Here is a 10110-nt window from a genome sequence, read left to right as displayed (position 1 = left end):
CGTCGGGGACCTCGTCAATGGCCTCCTCGATCCCCCGATCTAACACCATTAGATTTTTTCTTATGGGGATATGTAAAGGACAAAGTTATGTTTGAACCACCGACGACAAAAGAGGATATGAAACAAAGAATACGTGACGCTTGCGCTTCAGTGACTCCCGAAATGTTAAAAAATGTTAGAACAACTTTGATGTTTCGAGTAAATAAATGTTTACAAGCCCGTGGTGGACATTTTGAACATTTAATTTAAAGTACATTTTATTTCTTCACGAATAAGCAAAGGACTCAAGCGCGTTTAATTCCATAACGCTATTTCCGAGCGCTTCGAATACCTACAACTCGAAACTTCAAACTGTTATATCTCATCATGGAAGTATCTGACAAAAAAATGTTTCAGACAAAATTGACTTGTTTTTTCCGGTAGAATCTAAATATGTAACATTTTATAGGGGGTTCCATTTAAAATTACAAAGGTACTTCCCCTCCCCCGTTAAAGGGGAAGGGAGGCCACTTCACGTTTATGTAGTCAGAAAGGCCCTTCAGTTCCATGCAATTTAAGACTAAGAACTTTAAAATCGATGGCATAGTTTTCGAGATATTGAGCTGTTCAGAGTTATGTGGGCCACCCTGTATATAGTCACTGCAGTCTCGCGAATACGAGAAAATAAACGAATAATTCTAAAAACCTCTGATTTTTTGAACAGTCGATACTTCAGAACATGAGACACGAAGTCCCATAAGATGATAGGTCTATCCTTATACCTCGTCTGTGGTATCGATCAACCAGTTCTGTGTCATCGAAATTCCGTGTTTCTTTAATCTTTCAAACGAGTTTCGCTAATTTTCCGGTGATCATTTACAGGTGATATGTGAAAACAATTTATTTATGACCCACGTTATTCAGAATGATTCCAAATCTTTGTTACATTGTTTCTCTACATATTCGGCAGCCATTTGTTGAACGCGTTCAACATTCTGCCGCGTGCCATACTGTTCCTCGAAGCTAATGAACTTCTTGAATAGAGTCTTCATCTTCCTGGGTGGCAACGTCTGAACAACCGCTCGCTCCAGTACTTTTCTGCGTTCACGAAAACAGTTTTGTCAAAATGTTCCTTTATATTTTACATTATACATATGTATAAATAGGAACACCTAAACATCTTTCGTATTTACAGTCCTATCAGAAAACTTCAGAGGACAAAGTGACACTATTGCAGGGGGCAATTATAATGGTGAAGAAGAAAATTTTTTATGTCGTGTTTTTTAATGAAATTTCAAGGTCACCGATGTTTTTTTAAATGGAATAGTATACTTTTTTACGATAGCATGATAGATAATAAAAAACTGAATTTAGTGGATACCACCTTTTTGACCTTGAAATGACCTTGAGCAAGAATAATCATGTTGAAGCGGATGAAATGTGGAAGTTTAAAACTTACGTGTTTCAGCAAAGATTGCGCGTTGTTTACGTCGGGTTTACCTTTACATATCATAATAAATGTTCGAAATGTTGACCATCCTCATTTATGCAATCCTTTAATAAATAATCTGTAGGCATTGTCGATTTCCTGAGACGTAATTGAAGCACATGCTGCAGTAATCCTTTGCCGCATATCCTCTGGCGTTCTGGGTTTATCTTTGTACACAATACATTTTATCTTGCCCCATAGATAAAAGTCCAATGGTGTCAGATCCGGAGAACGGGCTGGCCATGGAATTGGTCCTCGTCGCCAATCCAGCGTCCAGGATATTTCATATTTAGCACCGTTCCAGCAACTTTAGAATAATGCGCTGGACAACCATCATGTTGAAACCACATGCGCTCCCGATCGAATAACGTAATTTCTTCTAAAAGGCCCGACAAATCCTGGCGTAAAAATGCAGCATACTTTATACCAGTAAGAGTTCCTTGTATAAAGTACGGGCCTACTATTTTACTGCATAAAATTCCGCACCATACGTTGACGGTCCACGGTGTTACGCTGTTTACTATCAAAACTATTTCGTACATTTATTATGATATGTAAAGGTGAACCCGACGTAAACAACGCGCAATCTTTGCTGAAACACGTAAGTTTTAAACTTCCACATTTCATTCGCTTCAACATGATTATTCTGGCTCAAGGTCATTTCAAGGTCAAAAAGGTGGTATCCACTACATTCAGTTTTTTATTGTTTATCATGCTATCGTAAAAGAAATATACTATTCCATTTAAAAATACATCGGTGACCTTGAAATTTCATTAAAAAACTCGACATAAAACCTTTTTTTCTTCACCATTATATTGCCCCCTGCAATAGTGTCACTTTATCCTCTGAAGATTTCTGATAGGACTGTAAGTACGAAAGATATTTAGGTGTTCCCATTTATGTGAGACACCCTGTAGATTTGGAATGAATTCAATCGAAAGTATCGTTTACCTGGCAATATCAACATCGTTGGATTTGATCAACGAGTCCACATAACACGACCATATGTCGACGCGTTTCGGATAAGAACACAAGATTTGTTCGAACAACGTCTGGGATCTTTGTTTATCTCCAAATTTGTTCTCCAGAAAGGCAAACTTCGTCATCAAATTGACATCTGTACATGAAAAATCAGATTTACAATAACACCGTTTATTTGACTGTGTCGGGACACCTCGACCATGCGTACTCACGTTCCGACGGTGGCAAAGATTGCAATGCTCTTTGCATGATATGTCTTGATTTTTCCTTCAAACCCATTTTTAACAATACCGTGCCGCAGTCGATCCATACTTGAGGAACGTTCTTGAACTTACCAAGCATAGTATTGATTAGCTTTTCTAATTCAGCCTGTCTATCAGCTTCAAAGTGTACCGTTAACATGTGAGTGTACACTTTTAACGCGTCGTTAATTCGCACTGCCTCCTGGAAAACGTCGTTCAACGATTCGGAAGTTCCAAATTTCGATTCGAAATTCAACCAAGCATTCCACACGTTTAATCTTTCATTCTCCTCCCTGAAATTAATTGTTTTCACAGCTCTTCTGGCGACTGCTCTTGCTTTCTCAATCTCTGTTGTCTGTAGATGATACGCCATGTATTGTAACCAGATGATCGAACTGTCCGGGCTTGCCAGCACCAACCTATCGAATTGATCAACAGAATTCGGTAACTGATTACTGGCATTCGCTTCTTCCCGCTGACGAATTTCACGCTCCTTTTGTCTCTCTTGTTCTTTGCGTTCACCAGCACTTAACTTTTTCTTCTTACGTTTTGGTTGTTGTTCCGCTTCATCCTCGGTGTCACTGGACGATGATTCATTCTTTCCAAGAAGGTTCATATCTGGTTTTTCGTCCCAGAAGAAACCACATTCTGGTATCGATGGTTTTTTAGATTCCTGTGAGCTGCTGCAAAACTCTTTTTTAATTTCTTTCAATTTTTTTTCATTTCCCTTTCTAATTTGCCGTTTACTTAGAGTTTCTGTATTGGAATCTTTCGTTGAGCATTCAACGTCTTCAACTTTTGGCAGAGTTTCTTCGATCTTTATCTTCTTAGCAGATCTTTCTTTATCTTCCATTGGCGCTCTATTTCTCTTTAAGGTAGCGTTGCTCGGTTTCGTATCTTTAATGTATTTTGATTCGAATGCAGATTTCACCATACAAATAGGTACAATATCAGATTCACCGGAATGTAATATCGCGTAACACCTGATTTTTGCATGAACAACGTAGGGCGACAGGTTCGGTTGTATATCATTGATGTGACGTCGAACGGGCATTGCTGCCAACGAGCCTTTACCATGACCTTTTAAGAGGATTATGAGAAACCAATCTGTTACCATCAAAATTTTACCGCGGATCACTTTTCCTTCGGGAATCTGTAAGCTTGTATTTTGTTTCTCATTTACACCTTTCATTACGGAACGTAACATTGTCATTTCAACGACTTCGAGCACGTAATCTTTCCATATAATTGTTCCAGAAATTGTATCTCCCACCTTTGGATTTCGAAAACAATGATCCTTCCGTATTATTCCCAACAAATTGTTTTCCAATTGAACTACAACACCGCTGTCCGTACTTTGTTCAACCTTTCCTGTTACTTTCTCCCCTAAAGAAACCGATGAGATTGGCCTGCTGTCATAATAAGAATTTTGGGCTAATTCTGCTAATTTGTTGAAGTGTAAATTTAATGTATCCACTGCTATCATCATCCTACTCGTAGGATCAGTCAACCCGTCGTATATTCTCTTCAGTGTTAACGACAAAATCAATCGTTTATTTTGTTGGTTAATGGAAATAATTTTTGCAAATAGAATTTGATGCTTGTACAAAACGTGAAAGTGACTAACATTGCTGTAAGAGATATACGAGAATGGCGATGAACAGCCTGCGATAGGTAACAGAACTCGCACACCATCCGGTTCTATGTCTCTGATTGAACAAGGTATACTATCGCCTACTTTCAATTGGTCAAACTCTCTGTACTTCTCTTCTGACAAGAAAGTTCTGGACAAAATCAAACTAGGTGCTGTAGCGAACACTAGGGCAGAAAGAGTATCACCAGGAATACATTTTAATGCTAGCATAGTGGCAACTTCTATGCACGGCGACATATGTCCTGCAGGTAAAAATCCTGTGCTAACAGTTTGTCCATCGTTTTTACTTATCCTCAAATATACACCTTCCTTAGATGACTCTGTAATTGTTCCTTCCACACGTTCTCCAATAAAAAACGCAGTTTCTTCTACCGCTTTATCCTCAGATGCTATAGTTAACAGTATTCTCCTTGAATTTCTATCGACAGATTCGATCTTTACCATAACTGTTTGGCCGATGGAATAATTCCAGTTTTCGGTGGATGCTCCTTTATTCAAAACAGACTGCGGAATCCAACCTTTAACATCACCAAAAAATTTCACCAATATACCATTCTTATTTATTTGGATTACAGTGCCATGGTGTTTGGATCCCGGATTCGTTGTTTGAACATCACACAAAACAGGTAGATCGCTCGATAAGAGCGATTTCTTCAAAGTGAAATATACTTTGTTTCGTGCATTGTCAATGGCTAATACCCTCGCTTCTACTTCTTGATCGACTTTCAATTTTTTCAGTGCGCTTATTCCAGCATCCGATATATGCTCCGACGCGACGTGTCCATACAGTTTACCAGCTTGAACATTAATGAAACCATTTTCTGTATTGATACTTGTAATCTTGACTTTAGCTAAGTCGCCTGGTTTCAAATCAAAAAGCGAAAAATATCTTTCTTGCATCAACGAATGTTGCATCGTACAAACATAAACTCCATCCAACCAGCAATACGATAATACTCTACACTTATGTGTACTACCAGGTATAAATTTTTCAATAATCTTGTCAAAGTTCACGTTTGTCCTTTTCAAAGGTATAAATCCTCGGATTCCACTCTTTGTCAACTGTAGCACAATTCCTCCAGACTCCCTAAATAAAACTGTAGCTTCTTCTATCGTACTTCCTGGCTTTATAGAATTATCTTTAGGTTTATTCGACAATAAACTGAAGTATCCAAATTTCACGGTTGGTAAAATATAAAGTAATTTGCCAGTAATTTTTGTTCCCTTTGAATATTTGGACAAAGGTTCGCTCAAATACAGTTGATTTATATAGCCTGTATAATTATTGCCAAAGGAAACGTATAATCCATTGGAAAGAATCTTTTTTATCTGCAAATTACAGTTAGTTCCTGGACTCAAGCTATCTAACGATTTGATTTCGATATTGCTTCCTGCTTGAACTAACCCCAGTTTCGAAGAAAACTTTATAGTCGATACATTCTCGCTTGTCTTAATTTCTTTTACATGACACAGGAGCTGCCTTCCCAGAAACGAATACTTATCGTTAATATGATCTTTTGTCGGTATGAATCCTCTCACATTCGTGAAGCCTGTGTCCACAACATAACCATGGTCCTCGATACTACTAATGGTACATGTTACTTTTGAACCGTTGCTCAGATATTCAACATTCAAATTCTGATTTATTAATTTCGGTTCAAGAGATAGCACAATTTGCCACTTTTCTTGAGGCTGTATGTTCTTTACATAACACACAACTTGATCTCCACGAGAATACAGTTCTGGTAACGGTTTGAATTCGCTTGTTAGATCATCCTTATTTTTTATTAAATTTTCTAATAAATTCGTGTAAGATTCGCTAATGTCTGTAACTCGAGCATGACCCAATAGACCGCCAGGTAGGGATACAATCAGATCGTACTCTGTTACTTCACAAATGCATCCCAGTACCACTAATCCTTCGCATATCGTAGCATAGGATAAACGTTCTGCAGTGTTTGCCACAAAATTGGGTTCCTCTTCCTCATCTTTTCTTGTGTTTCCCTTCTCGCGTTTCTTTTTATTGACTTTCTCATGTTTCTTTCGTACCTGTTAGGATAAAAGTAATATATAATTTAAACGATTAATACGCTGAATAAATAATTAAAGTTATAGCTAAATAATTTCACTCACTAAATTCGTTATCGGCTTTTTCTCTTGCAGTTTCTTTCCTCCTCTTGGAAAACTCTTTAACGTCATCTAAAAAAATATTTAATATTTTACAAGATGTGGGAACATTAATTGCGATTATTTGAACTTTACAGAAAATTCACCTTCGTAGTTTAGAAAACAGTTTAGAATCCAAAATGATTTCAAAACGTGTCACACTCGCACATGTTCTCTGTGTCACATTTACTATCCATAGGTTATGTTAGCATTCATCAGCGCCATACGCGAGTCAGTGATGAGATATTGTGCGGTTTTTTCGCGCATGCGCCTCCAGTGCAGTAACTTATTTATATTGTGGCGAAAGGCGAAAGTAATAGGGTACTATTATTGGCGCGAAAGTGCCGGAAGAGTCCAAGACGAGACGGCGAGACAAGCGTGCTACGAATTTTTCGTAAGTTATTATTAATATTTCATTGATATACACATTTTGTACATTCATTTTTCAAAATCAAATCATAACAAACTTTGCGAAATTATGCAGGGCGACCGAGGTACCCTGTTTTACCCAAACTTTCATTTTACTGACGCTAAAATCGTCGCGCATGCGCGAAAAAACCCGCAGGATATCTCATCATTGACGCGAGTGCGCGACTAAGTTGAATAATTACACTTACACACTCGTTCTAATGATAAAACAGATTACGTTAGCAATATTAATACGGTAAATATTATCAGAGAGAATAATCCAGAGGACATTGCCAGAGAGTATTCTCTTGGATATTATTTATTTCACTTGTAGATTCAATTTGTCAACATAAATTAATATTATTTATTTTGAATATTTGTCTATACAGCAGGGCCACATTTACAATTAATATTATTTATTTTTAATATTTGTATATACAGTAGGGCCATATTTAAAAATCATTCTTTATTCAATGCTTTCTGTTTTCTAATTTTTTGCAGATTCTTTTTGAGCAGTTTAGATTGGAAGGTTTCCTCTGGTAATGGTGGTATTAAACCGGCTGCAACATATCTACCCTCGTCGCATAAGAAATTATAGATACCGCATGCTCGTTCTACAGGAAGTATCTCCACTTTGATGTCTCTATCTATTAGTGTTTTTTTCATTTCTTGAACTTTCTTATATTCGTAATTCCTTTCCAGACCTAAAATTAATATATCTAGTTTCGGTTCGATAGCAAGAAATAAGGATAACGTTTGTTCATTGATATCCTCTCCAGAAGCAATATTCCAACACAAAACAGTTTTTGGGAAAATTGCAAGAGGGCCAATCAATCCAGAATTATCGTTGAATATAAATCCTACCTGTAAAACGTATAATACAATATTATACGGTTCTTATAGATCGACATAGACAAAATAGATTCAGACAGAAATTTGCTTACTATATCAAGGATCCATTAGATTCTAAATAAAGTAAACATAAAACTAACGTTTCTCTATATCGAGTTTTAAACAAGCTTCGCGATTACGTACCGGTAAACATTTGTTTATTAAAATTTTAGAGGTAACTTCATCGTTAATAATCGTAGCCGTTGTTCTACCAGGACCTTCGTACGCTAGACTTTTCACGTGCGAACAATGCAATTGCCTGTAAACAACGAAATAATTTTCTAATAGTTCATCAATCGAAAAGTGCACCGAGTTCTACTACTCGCCTGAAATTTTGCAGTAATCGCGTCACAGCGAACACATTTCTGTTCGAGCCCATTGTCTTGCTTTATTTAATTAATAAATAATGGAAAAATGTAAACTTCATTGACAAAGCACGAAATAGCAGAAACAAAAAGCTTCTGTACGCATGCATCTAACCGTCGGTCCATGAGGTACATAGGCATACAGAGAGGAGCTCCTCTCTGATACGTATGTAGTAGCATAGACGAGGTATAAGATAGACCTATCATCCAATGTATTTTCGTGGCCCACTTTTGTGGGATTACGTAACCTGACGTAACCCCATTACCATTTTCGTGTCACATCCTGTATTACCAACTGGAACTAAAATCTGCTAACAGCGTCGTTAGTGGTAGGAATTAAAATTAAAAATAGCTATATCACAGACGAGGTATAGGAGTAGACCAATCACCATATGGGGTTTCGTGTCTCACATGTAAACAACTGGTTTTCTTACGCCCTCTACGCTCACGAACGATACATGTTGGAACTAGATCTACAAAAATGATAAAATCTGGTCAAATACAAATGATTGACGAGTTATGTACATATCTGATGTTATGACTATACGTTCAAATTATATTTTTTTATTTGATGTCATTATGTTATATATCTACAATTATCTTTATCAATACAATATTAATAAATATAGATACTACGTTTCCAAATTATAGAAATACAATTTTCATAAACCTTGAACGTAAATAACATTTCTCCATACGTATAATTATTATTCGCATTTCTACAATTTTTTAATACTATTAATACGCAACCATTTTGAATATATTTTGTAACTGAACTTGAAAAAGAAATTAAATTGAAATTTACTATATATTTTCATGTATATTTCATTTAAAAAACATAAACTTTAGCTTTAAAGAATCATCCAAAATATCAATTAATATTAGTTGTAAAATTCGAAAGACTTAAGAATTAATTAATCAATAATTATGTAGTTGATCTTTTCTGTAAGATGTCAATCTATTTCACTACTGACTGAGAACGTAGTTGCATTATTTTCTTTCATGTTTGTAGTGAGAAAATAGACGACGAAGGCAACAGTACGTCTCCTTACGTTGCTTCTACTACGCACGCGCTACACACAAGCGTACCTCTATTCTGTCCGTGTGAGCTGCCAGCTCGCTGGGCCCGCTCTAGGGGGGGGGGGGGGGACAACCCGGGCACTTGCCCGGGGCGCCATTTTGGCTTTGGCTGTAAGTGTGAGAAAAATATTGATGTTTTAAATATTCAGTTAATAGAAAATTTCTGACTACCCTTGCCAGACAATTTTGCTAAAAAAAAAAAAGGTCATTTTGTTCGGCGCGGTGCTTAGTGCTTAAAAAGGGGCGTCGTAACCGCTAGAGCGGGCCCTGCAGCTCGACTGTTCGACGCGTTCCGCCGAATTAACGTTACCGAAGTTTCGAGCGCCTGAGCCGCAATCGATTCCCGGTTCGGCGAGGCGCACATTTTGCTACAACTTTTAAACTAAAAAAGATATCAATGCGAAATTTGGACTAGAAATCTTTTTTAAAGATCGGGTTTAATGGCGTATACTAAAATATGTTCTATATTTTTTACACTATTTTTTTTGTTGATTTTTAAGACAAAGCCGGATAAGATGGTCAAAAGTGCCTCCAAACCAAATTAATTTTTAGTCGTACCATACTCAACAAAAAATTACGAAAGTATTCATGAGTATTCCACCAAATATCATACACGACTGAGATTTTTTCAGAATTTTTGGCTGCAAAATCAATTTTTAAACAAATCCGAATGCATAAAATTGCCGATTTTATATCGAAGTTTTCAGTTGACCACGTTTATTGGTCTTATTTTTTATTGGTCGTATTTTTTACAGATTTTCCAGATTATGCAAACGCGTTTAAGAAAATTGGATAATTGGATGTCCAATCATTTGGAGAAAGTGCACATTTCGAATTGAAGTTTCAGAGATACC

The 10110-nt window shown here is 36.8% G+C and overlaps 3 protein-coding genes and 1 long non-coding RNA gene across 4 annotated transcripts in view; 1 reads left to right on the top strand and 3 right to left on the bottom strand.

Annotated features, from left to right (window-relative positions):
* Positions 1-2010, bottom strand: part of LOC143358814 (uncharacterized) — a 49707-nt gene extending 47697 nt beyond the window's left edge. The window contains exons 1-2 of the mRNA XM_076796289.1: positions 1687-2010; positions 1384-1606 (exon numbers count right to left, since the gene is read on the bottom strand). Of these exons, the coding sequence (XP_076652404.1) occupies positions 1687-2010 (324 nt within the window). The 3' untranslated portion in view covers positions 1384-1606. The remainder of the gene's footprint in view (positions 1-1383; positions 1607-1686) is intronic.
* On the bottom strand, positions 865-6754 carry Rrp5 (Ribosomal RNA Processing 5). Its single transcript, XM_076797096.1, has 5 exons — positions 6620-6754; positions 6480-6545; positions 2663-6395; positions 2421-2586; positions 865-1077 (listed from the first exon to the last, which is right to left on the bottom strand). Exons 2-5 carry the CDS (start codon positions 6543-6545, stop codon positions 900-902), a joined length of 4143 nt encoding a protein of 1380 aa, XP_076653211.1. The 5' UTR covers positions 6620-6754; the 3' UTR covers positions 865-899.
* On the top strand, positions 6715-7513 carry LOC143359304 (uncharacterized). The gene is made up of 2 exons (XR_013083092.1): positions 6715-6906; positions 7422-7513. It is a non-coding gene; the product is annotated as an uncharacterized LOC143359304 (long non-coding RNA).
* On the bottom strand, positions 7210-8348 carry LOC143359295 (NADH dehydrogenase [ubiquinone] 1 alpha subcomplex assembly factor 3). The gene is made up of 3 exons (XM_076797182.1): positions 8138-8348; positions 7956-8070; positions 7210-7784 (listed from the first exon to the last, which is right to left on the bottom strand). The coding sequence occupies exons 1-3, from the start codon at positions 8188-8190 to the stop codon at positions 7380-7382; spliced, it is 573 nt and encodes a 190-aa protein (XP_076653297.1). The 5' UTR covers positions 8191-8348; the 3' UTR covers positions 7210-7379.
* Between the last annotated feature and the right edge of the window lie 1762 nt (positions 8349-10110).

This window comes from Halictus rubicundus, chromosome 11 (assembly GCF_050948215.1).
Source record: "Halictus rubicundus isolate RS-2024b chromosome 11, iyHalRubi1_principal, whole genome shotgun sequence".
Classification (NCBI taxonomy): Eukaryota; Metazoa; Arthropoda; class Insecta; order Hymenoptera; family Halictidae; genus Halictus; species Halictus rubicundus.
Note: the sequence above shows the minus strand (reverse complement) of the source record. Positions and strands in the feature narration are given on the sequence as shown.